This window comes from Stenella coeruleoalba (genome assembly GCF_951394435.1).
Source record: "Stenella coeruleoalba genome assembly, chromosome: 1".
In the NCBI taxonomy this organism is placed as follows: domain Eukaryota; kingdom Metazoa; phylum Chordata; class Mammalia; order Artiodactyla; family Delphinidae; genus Stenella; species Stenella coeruleoalba.
Window position 1 is genome coordinate 124,375,006 of NC_137169.1, and position 17,092 is coordinate 124,392,097.

General features: G+C 42.8%; 1 protein-coding gene across 13 annotated transcripts in view; it reads right to left on the reverse strand.

Moving 5' to 3' along the window:
- PPP1R12B (protein phosphatase 1 regulatory subunit 12B) overlaps positions 1-13,814 on the reverse strand; it is a 192,901-nt gene extending 179,087 nt beyond the window's left edge. For all 13 annotated transcript variants that reach the window (XR_013830218.1, XR_013830219.1, XM_079934558.1 and 10 more), the window contains exon 1: positions 13,426-13,814. Coding sequence is in view for 11 of the 13 variants with exons in the window: in XM_079934558.1 (XP_079790684.1) it covers positions 13,426-13,716 (291 nt within the window). In the remaining 2 variants the exon portion in view is untranslated. The remainder of the gene's footprint in view (positions 1-13,425) is intronic.
- Positions 13,815-17,092: the final 3,278 nt, after the last annotated feature.

Here is a 17,092-nt window from a genome sequence, read left to right on the forward strand (position 1 = left end):
GTCAAGACTAATGCAGAATGATAGAAATCCTAACTATGATTCCCTGGGGAAGGGAGGTTCGAGAGGAACTTCCAAGGATGATGAAAATGTCCTGTTTCTTGATCTGGGTGATGGGCACGTGGTTGTATACACTCTCAAAACCCATCAATTACAGACTTAATATCTATGCATTTTTACTACAAGTAAAATATACCTCAATTTTTAAAAATGAGAAAGTGAGGACAGTTCATCTATCATTTTTAGATAGGATGGCCAGGAAATGCTTCACTACAAAGGTGACATTTGAATAAAGACTCTGCGGAAGTCTAAAGAAAAAAAAAAAGCCAGCCATGGGGATATCTGACGTAAGAGGATTCCAGGCAGAAGGAACAAGAGATGCAAGGCCTTTTAGGGAGAGCAGCAACTGGGGTTCCCGAGAAACAGGGAGGCCAGGGTGGCTGCAGTGGCAGCCAGTGTGACAGAACAAGGGGGAGACAAGTTCCGAGGGATAACAGGGGATGAGCTCACACAGTGCCCGGTGGGTCACAGTAAGGCCTCGTTAAATACCGTGGTCTTCGTCTTAGGACTGATGGAACTTCACCAAGTGCCTCCTAAGAATCAGGCACTGAGTTCAGATAGCGTAACACAAAGCTTAGGTAAGTAGCAAAACCAGGATTACAACCCAGGTATATCCGATTCCAAAGCTCATAATCTTAATCATTTTGTGTACTAATGGTGTACTAATGAATTGTTTTTTCTTTTATATAATTTCATTTTAATGTTATGTTGCTTAGCAGTAAATATACAGATGAATAAGTCAAATGGGAAACCAATACTTAAAAGAACTCTTAGATTCATTTTCTTGGAATGTGAATAATTATCCCATGATGTTTCTATTATATTGAAGTTTTTTAAAGAGAAATACAACCATATGGTATCATCCTTCTTCAAAAGTTCAAAAGGAGTTAGAGAACATTCTGCTTTTTCTTGAAGTTATCTTGCAAACAACCACATTTTCAGAGACAGAGAAGAATATCAGGCAGAAATCTGACTTGTTTTATAAATAAAACATTTCATCATATTTTATTTCTGTTCCGTGCTTACGGTACTCTTTCAGCTGCTTTCCAGGCCTCAGATTGCTCATTTGTAAAAATGACAAAGGTGGATAAGATGTTGTCCTCTAAGGTTCTTTCTGCTATGGTGTCCTGAAACTTGATAATCCTATAACAAAACAATATATATGGCCAGTCCTGCAACTCTGCATTAAAGTGCCCCTCTAACAAGTCTTTTCCCCTAGTGGTAGCCCCCAGAGCTGAAGCCATTACTGACTCTTACCCCTGAGCCAGTGAGGCCAAAGGGAGCTGCAGAGCTAGGAAATCCACAGAAGAGACAGCAAAATGATTAATGATTCGGAAACTGATCTTAAATAAAGGGATGGGTATTAGATCAGAATAAAGAAGACTGGATCAGAGAAGGCTGATTATCTAAAAATATACAAAGGCAAATTGTAGATAATGATCAACACTCTCTCTGCACTTTTCCTATGAACAGGGTAATAGGAAATGGAGTCAACGCTTAACAGGAGCAATATGGACTAGACTGTGTGTTTAAACCTGTGAGTTTCCCAATCCCTGAGGGCAGGGACTATGCCATCTTTGTATCCCAGCATCTACTATAGGATCTGGCATCTAAGAAGTACTCAATAAATACTTGGCCAAAAAAAACCCCAAAAAAACTTAATAAAGGATCATTTAAATTTTTAAAGATCCAAACCACAGAAGTGCGTTATGGAGACAGAACGGGAAATTTCTCTTCTTTTGATATTTTAAAGAAAAAAGAAAAAGAAGATACAGTAATAGCCTTCGTAACAATAATGTAGATACTGACTTATGCTTCAAAGTTATTTCCCATTCAAAACCCTTGAGCCTTGGTGATCCTGTCGGGGACGGGCGTTAGCAAAGAAAGAGCTTAAGCAAGGCACACAGCGTCTCCTTGCACCTGACAACTGGTGCCAACCATGACCATGAGTCCATGCCTGCCACAAATACCCACTGAGCACTGAGAGTCCCAGCAGGAAGACTCTCCTGACGCCAGTCCTGTGCCCAGCGCGGCAGTCGGGAGACGCGAATGGATGGGCCTTTTCACCTGGCCCCTGTGCTGCGGGAGCTCTCCAGCAGGGAAGAAGGCTCTCAGCAGATGAACAGCAGCTTGGTGACCCTTCAGAACCATTTCCATCACCCCTGGTGATTTACAGTGAGATGAGTCATTCTTCTGACCTCATTTTCCATGCTATTTACCGTCAAGAGGGGACAATCTAAACATGCCTCAATACGAGAGGCATGATCACAAAACTGTGAAGCTGCATCCAAAGGACCCAAACATAATGTGTTTGGCACTTTAGAGCCACATCTCATAGCTAGGCCAGCCGACTTTTAAAATGAATGAATGAAAGAATAAAAATAACTAACTAAAAAAAGACACCTGGAAAAATGCTGCAGAGAAGCAGAAAGAGAGTAAACCTGCTTCCCATGAAATGCCCCATATAAATAAAACACAGTCTGTAAAACAATACACCCTGCTGTGAAATTCCCATTCAACTAGAAGGGCAGACCTCTCCTTGCCGACCAACCCAGTCTCCATTTGAATGTTCCAAATGTCACTTCCATTTTCAAAGATGAGCGCATCATCTGCCCACAGCTGACTGATACACCCAGAATGGACACTCCTCTCTTCCCGCCTCCCCCGTTATAAGGCAGGGCCCTGGGAAGGAAGTCTCTCTTCTCCCCGTACAGCCAATTTACTCTACTTTTTAGTTTTCTTTGGATCCTTTCCTTCGAAGTTTTCTTTTATGATAAAGCTCAAGGGCTGGTGGTGACATTGGGGGGCAAGAAACCACAGTACTGAACCAGAACTTTGAACAGTATATCAAAATAGGGGGAACTTCAGCTAAGAGTTAATGAAACAGATTTGAAAAGGCGATAAAGTTTACCCCATGGTCATCGTCACTGACAAAGCTTTACACACGAAGGCACTGATCTATATTTGCCGAGCCCCACGTCAAGCCGTGCAACAGTCAATACACTACACTGACCTGTATGAGCCACTTTATTCACAAGGTTCACAATTTACACGCTTTGAACCGATATTTGGTATCCCGAGTAGAAGGTCAACACAGGGAGATGTGATGATGATTAGAAGAATGTATTGATTAATAGAATTCAGGTCTAGTCAAGGCTGGCTTGAAACTTCAAAATTCTGTTTAGGCCACCAATGGCCACTAAACCACAAAGAGATAACTTGATATTAGGTACCTCCTGACAGAAGTATATACCACCACCTATGATGTACTCTTGCCAAAAAATTCAAATCTGAATCAGATCAAATCTCTGGATCTTATCATCAGTTTATAGAAAATACAGGAGACAAAGGAACATGTTAACATTATAAGCATGCAGTCAGCAGAATCAAGATTGTGGGAAACTCTACAGTACAAATAATTCAGTTTTTCAACAAATAAAATGCAGAGGAAAAAAAACGAGGAGGAAACTATAGATTAAGAGAGTCTTAAGGTACCTATGAACCAATGCAGACCTTATTTGAATAAACCAACAGTAAAAAAAAAAAAATTCATGAACCACCAGGGAAATTTAAACACTACTGAATACCAGGTGTGTTAATGAAATTGTAATTGTTTTTATTTAAATTCCTATCTCTTACAAATACATATTTACAAATAAAATTATGTGATAATTAGGATTGGCTGTAAAATAATCCAGTATATTGGGGATGGGGAGCGAAGGATCTAAAAATGAAACAAGACTGGGAATGAGTTGACAACTTTTGAGAATTCATTATACTATTCTATTTTTGTATTTTGAAATATTCCATAATTTAAAAGTTTAAAAACGAAAAGAAAGTAGGTCACTAGACCAAAAATTCATATGTAAAAGCTAGGTTTTTCCAGATATATCACGGATATTCAGAGCGTGGCACTGTAAAATATTTTCCGAAAATTGCATTAGAACATGATTCCAACAGATTGCCACAGTATTATGATGTTTAAGTATACTAAGAACTAAATCTTTTCTAAATTCTTACATAAACCCATTCCATAAGTACAATGTAGTACAACACTGCATCAGAAACTACATACAGATCAATTTTCAATATTGAAAACTAAGGCTTCAGTTTTCCAATTAACTTGACTTACGAAACAAATACACACTCTGCGTGCCTGATAAAACTTCAAGCCCCCCAAATTTACTCAAACTGGTTACAATCTAAAATCTAAGAAACATTTTTAAATTATACTTCAAAAGCAGAAAAAGAAATAAATTCAAAGCCAGAAAGAGTCAACAATTTGAGCGAGCTTTGTTTAGTAACCCAAATGTGTTTTCAATTCTTTGCCTTATACAAAACTCTGGGTCGAGATCGTTTATCTGGATTTATTGAACCACTAAAGATTAATTAAAGATCTCAAACTTCCCTCTTCCACCATCTTTAGGAAAACAGGATCATTTTCATCCTCAAGTACAGATGAAAACAGTTGCAAATGCTGATGAATGTAATACTCCCCTCCAACCTCCAAAAGCCAGAATGCTAAAATAGAAAATCACTACATGGAACTTCCCTGGTGGTGCAGTGGTTGGGAATCCACCTGCCAATGCAGGGGACACAAGGTTCGAGCCCTGGTCCAGGAAGATCCCACATGCAGCCGAGCAACTAAGCCCCGTGTGCCACAACTACTGAGCCCATGTGCCACAACTACTGAAGCCCGCGCCTAGAGCCCATGCTCTGCAACAAGAGAAGCCACGGCAATGAGAAGCCCGCACACCGCAAGGAAGAGTACCCCTCGCTCACCCCAACTAGAGAAAGCCCGTGTGCAGCAACGAAGACCCAATGCAGCCAAAAATGAAAGAAAGAAAGAGAAAGAAAGAAAGAAAGAAAGAGAAAGGAAGGAAGAAAGGAAATCACTACATTGCCAATTTCCTATTATAAATGATAACAGTAACAAGGTATTCTGGAGAGCATTCCCCAAATTCTATTTAGATTCTAAGATGTATCAATTGCTATGTAACAAGCAGCACAGAGTCCGGCACATCTATTCATTCAGTAAATGAATGTGAAAGAATAAACAGCAGGTGAAACAGTTTGCTGGCACTAACCTCCCTGTCACGGCTCCACTAAGGCTGCCTTCCAGTGACAGTGCTAATGAGTGGGAAATGGGCCAAAGCAGAACTGGGAAATAAAATAACCTAAACTAGCTAGTCAGCCCTTCAGTAACAGGAATGCAACCTTCCTGCCTCTAGTGCCAGGTTTAATAACCTAAAATATTCGTAACTCATAAATTATGAAACCTCTTGAACTAACCGGAAACCAGCCTTTTAGGAGTCTTCTCATATACTTTGGGCCCTAATTTACAGCTGTAATCACACTGATGGTAGATCTTTTTTTTTTCCCCTTCCAAAAGTCAACAGAAAGACTAACAAGTTATCCCTAATAGTAAAAATGTCATATAATCTCCATGAATAGTCCTCAAAACACCTTCCCACTGAAACTGCTCTTTCAAAAATTATAAACGACCAAATCTAAGTTTTTTTCAGGCCTCTTCCTCCATTTCCTTTTACATTATTGACCATTCATTCCTAAAACTCCTCAGTATCACTGTGCTTTCTCGGTTCTCCTTTGCATTAGTTTCCTCTTGCTGCTGCAACAAATGATCATAAACTCAGTGCCTTAAAAGTACATGTATTCACCGTCTCACAGATCTGGAGGTCAGAAGTCTAAAGTCAGTCTCACCGGAGGGGCCAGCTCCTTCTGGAGGCTCTGAGGGAGGACTCTGTCCCCGCGCCCTTTTCAGCTGCGCGAGGCTGCCCGCCCGCCTTGTCTCTTGGCCCTTTCCTCAACGGCTCCAGCCTCATTTCTGCCATCACATCTCCTACTACTGACCGTTCTGCCTCCTTTCACAAAGACCCTTCAGATGACATTGGGCTCATCTGGATAATCCAGGCAAATCTTCCCAGCGCGAGATCCTAAATTTAGTTACATTTGCAAAGGCCCTGTTACCAGGTAAGGTAAGAGCCACAGGTCCTGAGGATTAGGTCCTGACGGGCATCACTCCACCTACCACCTACCCTACAGCTCTAACCGGAACTTCTGCCTCCTCTGCTGCCACCGCATTGTGCTTTTTGCTCTCCTCTTTCATATTTTACCCCATCCTCTTCACACTCATCCCTTCAACTCTCACCTTTATGCTAATATCCAAGTCTCTCATTTTAAATGTGAGAGAACCGGAGCCTAGATGGGAGGTGATGACGGGCCTTGAATCACACAGATGTCGACAGGATATTTCTATGTGGATGTCTTCAGAGCAGCTCAGTCCAATGCGGGACTGAATCCTATTCCTGTCTGAATAACACAAGTCTCTCAGACTCAGGCTAGAACTGTATTACTTTTCTCTTCTCTATTCTCTTCTCTTCTCTTCTCTATTCTCTTCTCTATTCTCTTCTCTATTCTCTCAGCTGGTTCCTTCATCTCTGTCCCTCCATCCATTCTGAAATCCAATTACAGCTTCCTATTCCTAAAACACTGCTATGGTTGGGTTACCTCTCCTGCTCAAACCCACCGTTCTCTACTAAGGATTGCATCCCCCCCATCCCCACCCCTCCCGACACGTCCATCGGGACTCCCCTGCGCCCTCTGCCTACACACCACACCCATTCCTGCCTCTCACCCTGAACTGCCTTCCTCTGTCCCTCCACTTAGGAGTGAATCATAGAATGTACCCCTCTAAAAGGAATTGTTTTTTTATTTATCTATCTCCAAACCAGACTGAGTTCCTTGACGGCAGAAACTGTGCCTATCAGCAAACATATACAGTAGTTCCCCCTCCTTAGCCCTGGTTTCACTTTCCTCAGTCACCTGTCGTCAGAAAATACCAAATGGAAAATTCCAGAAATAAGCAATCCCTAAGTTTTAAATTGACTGCCGTTCAGAATAGCTGATGAACTCTCCCGTCCACCCGCTCCGCCCCACCCTGTCCAGAACACCCAGTCTGCATACACTGCCCACCCGTCAGTAAGGAAATAACAGTACCATGGACCCTTGAACAGCAGGGGTTTGAACTGTGCAGGTCCACTTATAGGCAGATGTTTTCAATAAACATGTACTACAGCACTGGACGATACCCAGGTGGTTGGATCCACAGATGTGGAGCCCTGGCAATGCAGGACCGGCTGTAAAGACACACACAGGCTTTCTCTCGCAGGGGCAGCACTCCAACCCACCCGGGGTACGTACATACAGGGTTCCACACTGCACGCGGTTCCAGGTGTCCACTGGGGATCTGAGCTTAAATAAATTCCAGCTCTGCAATTCATTACCTGTGTGACCCTGGACAGTGTCTCAGTTTCCCCATCTCTGTAAAATCCAGACAATGATAAAGTACATATCTCGTGAGTTCTTCTGAGTATTACTGACAAGTTAACATATCAGAAGAACACAGAACAGTCCCTGGCTCAGAGTAAATAGCATCATAAATAGTGGGAGCTATGATCAGTACTTTTACCACCTACTGCTGCTGCCACTACGACTACTACTAGTATTATAACTGTCATTGGAAATGACTCACCACTACATGACTATTAATATGGCTTAAAAAAAATAACACAAAGTACTGGTAAGGACGGGAAGCAACCAGAACTCAGACACTGCTGTTTGGAAGCAAAATGGTGGGGCCACTTTGGGAAACAGCTTGGCAGCTTCCTTTAAAGTTAAACGTTCATTACCACGTGATGCAGTTGCCCCACTCCTAGGAATATAACCAAGAGAAATGAAAAATTATGTTCACACAAAAATGTGTATGCAAATGTTTATGGTGGCTTTATTCATTATTACCAGAAACTGTAAATAACCTCAACGTCCTTCAACTGGTGAGCGGATAAACAAACTGTGGTCCATCCATACGTTTCGGAACATCTCTCGGCAATAAAGACCAATGCGCTACAGACACAACAACATGGTGAACCTCAACACATGACAGCAAACGAAAGCAGCCAGATTCAAAAGGCTCCATACTGTACGATCCGTCTACATGGCATCGTGGCTACAGGAACAGGAAACTGAGGAAGGGCTGCCAAGGGCTGGGGGCGGGAGGAGGAGCCGGCCGCGAGCACAGAGCAACCCTGGGCGCAACGAACGTGCTCCGTATCATGACTGTGGTGGGTACACAGCTGTGTGCACTTGTCAGAACTCTACATTTGTAAAAGGTGAATTTTACTGTATATAAAGTACACTTTAATTTAAAAATATAAAAATAAGCAGGGACTCAATTTTAATTTACCAATAAGACCTGTCCAGCCCTCTACCTTTAGCAGAACTGTGCGCCATCTACACACAAACTACAGCTTGGCTATTGGAAAATACTCAATGAGAAGATTCCAAAGCCCAAACGATAGTATATAGCTACTCTACAGGACTTTAAGAATGGGGAACAAAAATTTGGCTAAGGAACAAATACAAGTCACTTGCATCTGTACTCCCCCAACCCCCCCCCCAAAAAAAACCACCATCAAAATAAACCTAATTTCCAAATCTGGCTTTGAGTTCCATTATGGCACGGCAACTTGAGACAAATACTCATAAGGCAAGTGGCCAGGTGGCCAACATGTTCTGAAGGCCTCCTATTAACCAATGTGAAGAGGTAAACTACCAAAATGACTCAGGATGACTGTTCTAGATCCACAATAAGAAAGACGCCAACAGGTTTTCTTAATCCCAGATTACCTTGTGCCCCTAACACTAAGCAAAATTCACCAATATACAGGATAAGTCCCTTCACACATGGAACTATAAGACAAGTAAATAATGAACTTGGAATAAAAGAGAAAAGATTAAGAATACTAGTTTTATTCTAGTTATAAAATAAACAAGTCATCGGAAACAGACTCACAGACTTAGAGAATGAACTTATGGTCACCAGGGAGGAAGGGTGGGGGAAGGGATAGTTAGGGAGCTTGGGACTGACATGTACTCACTGCTATACTTAAAGTGGATAACCCACAGGGACTTACTGAATAGCACAGGGAACTCTGCTCAATATTATGTGACAAGTTAAATGGGAAAAGAATTTGAAAAAGGAGTGGATACATGTATATGTATAACTGAATCACTCTGCTGTACACCTGAAACTATCACAACATTGTTAATCAACTATTCTCCAAAACAAAATAAAAAGTTAAATAAATAAATAAATCACAGGGATGTAATGTACTGCAAGGTGATTACACTCAATAACATTGTAGTGCATATTTGAAAGTCGCCAAGAAAGTGTATCTTAAAATTTCTCATCACAAGGGAAAAAAAACTAACTTTGCATGGTGACTAGATTTATTACCGTGATCATTCCACAGTGCACACAAATATTGAAGCAAATGCTGTGCACCTGAAACTAATATAATGTTAAATGTCAATTACACCCCAATTAAAAAAAGCATACAAGTTTTATCTTATAAGTCGGCACACATACATACTATTTGGAATTGAATTGAACATGTAATCATCTTAGTGTTCTTCTGTCTCACTCTGAATATAAACTGCTCTGTCTTTCTTCCTTCCCTCATCTATCCCTACCTCCACCTCTCTTCCAGGGAAATAGATAATTTTCATTTCCCTGACGATACAGGGTCAGATTGAGGCAGCTCTAGAATGACAGAGGCTGCTAGGAGTTGAATTCCAGTCTGGGGTGACCCTGAGGGTCCAAACGTTGACTCTAAGACTGTTACAAAACCAACCTGAATTCTGAGTCAAGCACAGTATCATTCTAGTCTCCTAGGTATCCCTCCAAATGAAGACTGATCAGCCTGACCTAGTGTTAAGATACACGTGTACTGACATAGGTGCCCTCCCCACACCCGCATAAACATATGTGCCAATGTAATACACTCTGAAGGAAGAGCGGGCATCATTTTAACAAGTCCCAGAAAACCTCCTTTCCAAAGGCAAGCACTTGCCTCTCAGTACCCTGATAATTTGGTAGATACAGTTCTAAGAGCCTGTACCTGGACCTACAGTACCCAAGATCATAATGCTAAGGAAACAAGATAGGTGCTAATAATCGACCTTACAAAATAAATAAACAAATAAAAGGAAAATTTTAAAAGCACCAGCCCACACAGAATTATTAGCCCACATTTCATGCCCCGTAATATACACACATAAATAAAACGGGAATTCCTCTGTGAGCAAACATGTGCTTCCAAGGGTTACATAATCAGATTAACGCCCTTTTCATTGACGGCTCTACATACACACCAAATCTTAATTTATTTGCCCAAGTTTGGTTAGACTGCATCAGTTTCCAAGGCTTTCATCAGAGTAGGCCTAATCTTTGAGACATTTCTTATCCCAGTCTATTTCAAGCATTATTAATAGGCCCCCTGGAGCTTATCTTTGACTCAAGCACCTCGTGGCAGAAGGAAAGGCTGCCAAGAAAGAAAGGTCTCTAAGTCAAAAGGAGCATCAAGGCGCCACAACCTGAAGTGCAAAACATCTATTGTAACCTTGTGGGCGAAGAAAACTCATCCCCCCAACATCTTCTGGGAGTTTCTTCCAATGTGCCCAGGTAATAGTCCACAGCTGGTCAGGAGGCTGCGGCCAAAACAAGAGAGATTGGAAGCAGTCATCCTGAGAGCTCACATCACACTTGTACAGCAGGGGGGTATTTTAACTAAGTAATTCATGTAAGTGTACCACTCTCCGCTTCACGGGACAAGCAGTCATTCACTCGATGGCTGTTCAGCCTCTGGCGGCTCCAGCCTCACATTTTGAAAATAATCTTGTATGTATCTTCAGAGTTCTTCAGACATGGGAGAAACATACTGTAACTCTGCAGAAACTGACTTGTAAAAGGATTCCTGAGCCAATATAAGCCCCTGTCTTGATTCAAGCAAAGGGACGGTCTCTCAACATAAGGTTTGCTTGATCTCACATCTTCAAGCAGCTTAATCTTTAGCTGAATTTCCTAGTATTGAGTATACCTGGTCAACTCAACTCACCACCAGCCCTGTAAATAGGGAGGAATGCCATAGTGCACCGGCAGGTGTTTCAAAGAAAATTCCACAGCTGTCATCTCTTCCTCTCCTATTTCAGGAGATTGCGGAATGTGAAAGAATATTAACTGAGAGAAGTTGCACTTCACAATCTGGGGTGGTAATTAAGAGAGAAAGAAAGACACTAAGGGGACCAGTCTCAGGAAAAGGGGTCAGAAAACTGCTTTCCTGGTGTGGGAAGGAGACCTACCAGGAGTAACCTCAAAGTAGGTGCTTTTCTCAGAGCATTGTTTTTTGTTTTTTTGTTTTTTCTCAGAGCATTGTTAAAATGTGTGTGGTAAGGGCCAGGCTCAGCTGGCAGAGTCACCTTAAAAGAAACAGGGCTACTGAGTTATACTCAGAAAACTGTGCTTCAATAAAGAACACGTGGAGACTAGAAACAGGTTTCTACTCCTCTAGCCTCTAGGACCCCTTCAAGTGTTTTCTTTCAGAATCTAGACCTCAATCTCATCATCCCAAATACATCTGAAAACTAAAAATTCATCCTCTCAAAGGGCTCAGAAATTTAAAATAATGCACGTGGCTCTCTTGAAACAGAGAAGGACCCTATGGTCTATGCCCCCCATGTCCTCAGCCTGCCTTTTGTCTGTGGAATAACTTTAGTCAAAGAATAAGTTTAATCAGAGAAGTGAGAAAATGCAGAAACAAAGGAAAACAGTCAAAGGAGACCTAATAATAATAGTTTAGTCCTTAAGCATGGTCAAGGACCTTCAGTCCCTCCTCAAGGGCTACAGATAATATTCTGAGCCATATCCTGTGAGCTGTTTACTTTGTAGATAGTGAAACCCCCGCCAGCTGGAAGAAGTTAACTACATGATGACCAGGCTGTAGTCATGACCTAAGCTGCCACAGTTCTGAGAACCAGCCTCAAGAAATGGGAACAAACCGACCCTGGAACTGAAGCCTAACTGTACTTAAAAACAATCAAGATGACGCTGATCAGACCACCGATGACCAATTTCAAGATGACCGTCAGAGCTGACTGTGCTGTTTCTGCATGTAGCCCCCTCCCTCTGCCTATACATCCCTGAAACTCCCCCGTAAAAGCTCTTGGCCACTGATTGTAGGTGGGGGGAGTCGGCCTTTAGGCAGGCGTCCACCCTCTGCCCCACCCCCCCTCCACTTGCTGGCATCCAAAGTAAACCAAACTTTCCTTTCCACCAAACTTGCCTCTTTATTGGCTTGCGAGCAGCCGGACCCCACTTTCGGTTACACTCTTTTGCGTCCATCTTATTTATATTCAGCTCCTTATTAGGTGAGATATACAGCTCTGGAGCTTAAATCTGAAAAATCCATGCCTAAGTGCAACTTCTCGCCCCTGTAGTCTCGCACAAGCAACCATTTTCTAAGCTTCAGATTCCTCAACTGTAAAACGGTTATTATAACAACACTACCTGCCACACCTACTTCAAAGGATCACTGCTGAGATTACATGCAGTAAGACATATAAAATAATTTTTTAAAAGCAAAGGACTACACAAATGTTGGTTGCTACCTTAGGTGGGGCACTGTTAAGAGCATGAAGAAATGCATATAACAGGGTGAAAAGAAGGTTCTTTTATCTGAAAAAAAAAAAAGGACTGCAAACATGGTGAGGACGAATTTTAAGGTACTGGCTAATGTGTTCAGGGAAGTGGTATGACGCGAACTTTATTATTTATAAGCGGATTCTCATGCCAACACATCCACTTTGCACAGACAGCAGAAGGAAAACAAGAGATTAAGAGTGGGTGTCCAGCTCTCGGCTCACCGAAATAACTGATGGAGTTCCACGTGGAGAGGGAGGGTGGAGTTAGTCATGACAGCCACACAGAACATGGTTGCATAAGAGGGGGAAAGTGAAGGTGTTCGTACCAAGCACAGAACTAACTGTCAAGTTACCCACAGTCCACAGATTACAGCCCGATCCGGGGCGTGTCATTTCCACAGGGGGCTTTAGGGGAAAAGAAAGAAAGAAAGACTATTCCACGAGCATCAAGCAAACCAGGTGATTCCGCAGGTTGGTTCTCCGCCGGCGCGGGTAACGCTGGCGGGGAGAGCGTGAGGTCGGGGGCTCGCGAGTTGGGCCCGCGGGACACGGAAGCTGCCTTCGAACCATCGCAAACCAGAGGACGCGGCGCGGACCCAGACCCGCCAGCCCCGGCCCGACCCCGGACTCGCTCCCGGGAGAACGGAAAGCCGGCTTCCGAGAGGGAACCGGGCAGGCGGCGCGGGCGCGCACCGGGGGACACCGCGCCGACTGGGGGCGGCGGGATGCGGACACTGCCGGGCGGCGGGGACCCCTGCCACGGGGGGGGGGGGGCGGAAGGCGGCTCGGCCACCGGCCCCGTGCGCTCACCTGGTGCAGGGCGGTCAGGCCGTCCACGTTGGCCGTGTCCACGTCGGCGCCCCGGGCCAGGAGCCGCCTCACCTCGTCGGTGTCCCCGCTAGAGCAGGCGGCCAGGAACACGGCGCCGTCCTCGAAGCGGACCCGCGGGCCCCCGCGCTGAGCCTGCGGCGGCAGCTCCGCGCCCGGCCGGTCGGCGGGCTCCTGCTCCGTCAGCGAGCCCCGCCAGCGCCGCAGCTGCTCGGCCCGCCGTGCCCGCGCCGACTCGGCCCGCTTCCCGCCCAGGTGCTCCATCTCCGCCATCGCCGCCACTGCTGCGGGCCGCCGCCGCAGCCGCCGCCAAGCGTCTCAGCCGGGAGCGGAGGGCGGAGACCCGCGCGCGGCCATCTTTACTGCTCCGCTGCCCGCGCCGCCCGCACTCCTTCGCGGCCTCAGCACGCAGGCGCGGCGAAGCCCCGGTTGCATCACGGGACTTTGTAGTAGGAGATCCGCGCGCCCCCCTTCCCCCGGGCGCACCCGCGCCCAAAGGGAACTACAAGTCCCTGGATGCATCGGGAAAGAGGCGCGGCCCGGGGGGGGGGGCTCCCTGCTTGGCCGCGGACGCGCGGGGTCACCTCTGCCCCGAAGCGGGAGCTGTCCCCCGCCCGAGGCACCTCCGCGGGCTTGTTGGGAGTCGTAGTTTATTCTTGTTCTGACTTACAGCTAATCTCGGCTCCCTAACTATCACGTCAGTCTTTTGAAGTGGAAAAGGGGTCGGTAATTATCCCTACTTTCTATTGGGGAAAACTGGACGGAAAGTACCCGAAACTCTCAAAACCGTGTCCTGGTTGTAAATGCAGAGCTTTATTAACGTTGTAATTTAGAACGCATTAACAGGTGGCCCTAAAGAGATCCTGGGATTGATGCTCGCAGGTGTAGTGGGAAGCGCATTCAAGTTCAGATCTCCTCCCAACAAGTTACTTGACTTCTCCGACCCTGATTTGTAAGATGGGAATAATAATACCTTAGGGAATTCCCTGGAGGTCCAGAGGTTAGGACTCGGCGCTTTCACGGCTGGGTGCGCCGGTTCAATCCCTGCTCGGGAACTAAAATCCCACAAGACCCGGCGCGGCCAAAAAATTAAAAAAAAAAAAAAAAAAACTCACAGGGTGGTCGTGTGGAGCGGATAAGATAATACATGCAAGGATATCTAGTACTATCTCTGTGCGTATACCGGTTCACAATAAATATTAATTTCCCTTCTGTCTCTCTCCTCCTCTTCTACCCTTTACACGGATCTTAAGTTTACTTGGGAGGCATATGTGGGACATATATCCCGTCTTCCATGATTTTTTTCCCAAAGCTACAAAAAAATACTATGGTGCAAACACAATATTGTAAGTCAACTATAGTTCAATTAAAAAAAAATACCATGCACGTCCTAAATTCCTAAGGCAGCACGCAGGCCATTTTCATATTCACAGTGAACTTGGTTATTAAAACCTGTCAGGTTGACTCAGTAACTTTAACTCCCCAGGGCTTCAGCCCTGGACAAAACATAACTGTTTTCCATTATGATAGAGAACATATACAATTATTAGGTTCTTTGAACTTTCCTGTATGGTTCAAGTTTTTCATTTAAAAAAATGTTGCAAAAATGATCAGGTCGTTGTAAAGGGAAACTTTACTATGTTCTATCATGTGCCTCAATTTCCCCTGAGACAAGCCAAGAATCAAATGAAAAAGGGACATATAAATGTAAATTATTATGTCTAATAATACTACGTCTATCCATATATGCCTTAATTAGGTATCCTTGAATTCTTTATAAATACTAATTAAGTCATACATCTTTGAGAACTGTGAAGAACAATGTGCATAAAAAGATGTAATACTGTATACTTTATATAGCCATATTTTCCTTACATTAATTGAGTCACCATAGAACTTCTCATGCCTCATCATCTATTGGAATTAAAAATTCTGTATGAGGTTTACTTTGTAACTTGTCAGCATGGAACCTCTTCGTATTCCAACTCAGCCTCTTGCTGATAATTAAAATTGTTCACAAGCTCTCAAATAGAACTGTCCCTATAGAATAAAAGAAATATTGATATTAAACCAGATAGGAAATAATACTTAGCTAGGAACCTAACCCTCTTCAAGAAACCATTATTAGCTGAACTCTGCTAGTCTGGCAAGGAAACAAGAAAGTAAGAGAAGGGCAAGTTTTCAAATTTCAGCAAATTGCTGAAATCTCAGGAAACAGATCTCTGACAGCAATCCACGTGCACCATTTTAACATTACGATCCTGGTACACAATATCGGCTCAAAAAAAGTATGTATAATTGGACCATATATTTTACATACTGGTTTTCTAATAAGGATTTTTAAACTAGGGTAAAATTTTCATAGATCGATAATGTTATACTTCTTCTGGCTGTATTCTTTTCGCATTCAGAATCAGGAAAGAAGAAACATCTGGTTCCAGTTGTAAAAATAAGCTAAAATTGGCCAAGTCCAAGTCAAATCCATACTTTCCCAAGAGGTATGAACTTACATCTCAATAGGAAGAATTCAGTCTCAATACTAGGAAGTTCCAGGTAGTACTTCCTTACTGTATCTATTTTACTTGCTTTTTTCCTGAGGTAGTAAGAAAATGATACCCTCTTTGGAGATTTTAAAGAAAAATGTAAGTAGTTAAGTTCCTTACATAATTTAAGTGCAAACCTACCTGGAAGGAGATGAATCTTCCAGCTATGTGCTTACGGAATTCAGTGATAATTATTATAATCTAATTAATTTAACTAGCTCAGCCAAAAAAAAGTTATGCCACCAAAAATAAAACAACAAATCAATCTGTGTATAATGATTTGAAAAGCTTTTCAAAATTAAAATCATCTAAGTTTTTTTTCTGAAACGTCTTCCCCCAAGCAGGGCTCTCTGAGAGTAAACTTAAACAATAAATTTATACAATTGTTTACTACCATTAAACAAACATGAGAGTTTAGATTTCCTAAATATTCTAAAGAAAAAAATATTTTATATGCAAGTGAATAAAATCCTGACAAATAATCCTGTGTATAAGTAAAACATAATTTTTATACTTTTTTCTTCCAGTTTTACTGAGATATAATTGACATACAGCACTGTATAAGTTTAAGGTGTGCGGCATGATGATCTGACTTACATACATCATGAGATGATGACCACGGTAAGCTTGGTGAATAGCCATCATCTCATATAGATAACAAAATAAAAGAAAAAGCTATATTTTGTGATGTGAACTCCTAGGATTTACTCTCTTAACTGTCATATATAACATACAGCAGTGTTAACTATATTTATCACATTGGACATTATATCTCTAGTACTTATTTATCTTATAACTGGAATCTGTATCTTTTGACCACCTCCATCCAATTCCCCTGCCTGCGGTAAACCACAAATCTGTTCTCTTTGTCTTAAGATTTGTTTGTTTGTTGAAGTATAATTAACCTATAAACTATGTCAGTTCCTGGTGCACAACATAGTGATTTGGTATTTTTACACATTACAAAACCATCACCACAATTTTTGAACTTTTAAATGTACTAAGTGCACCAGCTATGATGCACATACTCTGTTGTATAAAGTGAGGAAACTTTTATTAAATAATAATTTCCCATACACTTAAAACATGAACTACAAATTAGAATA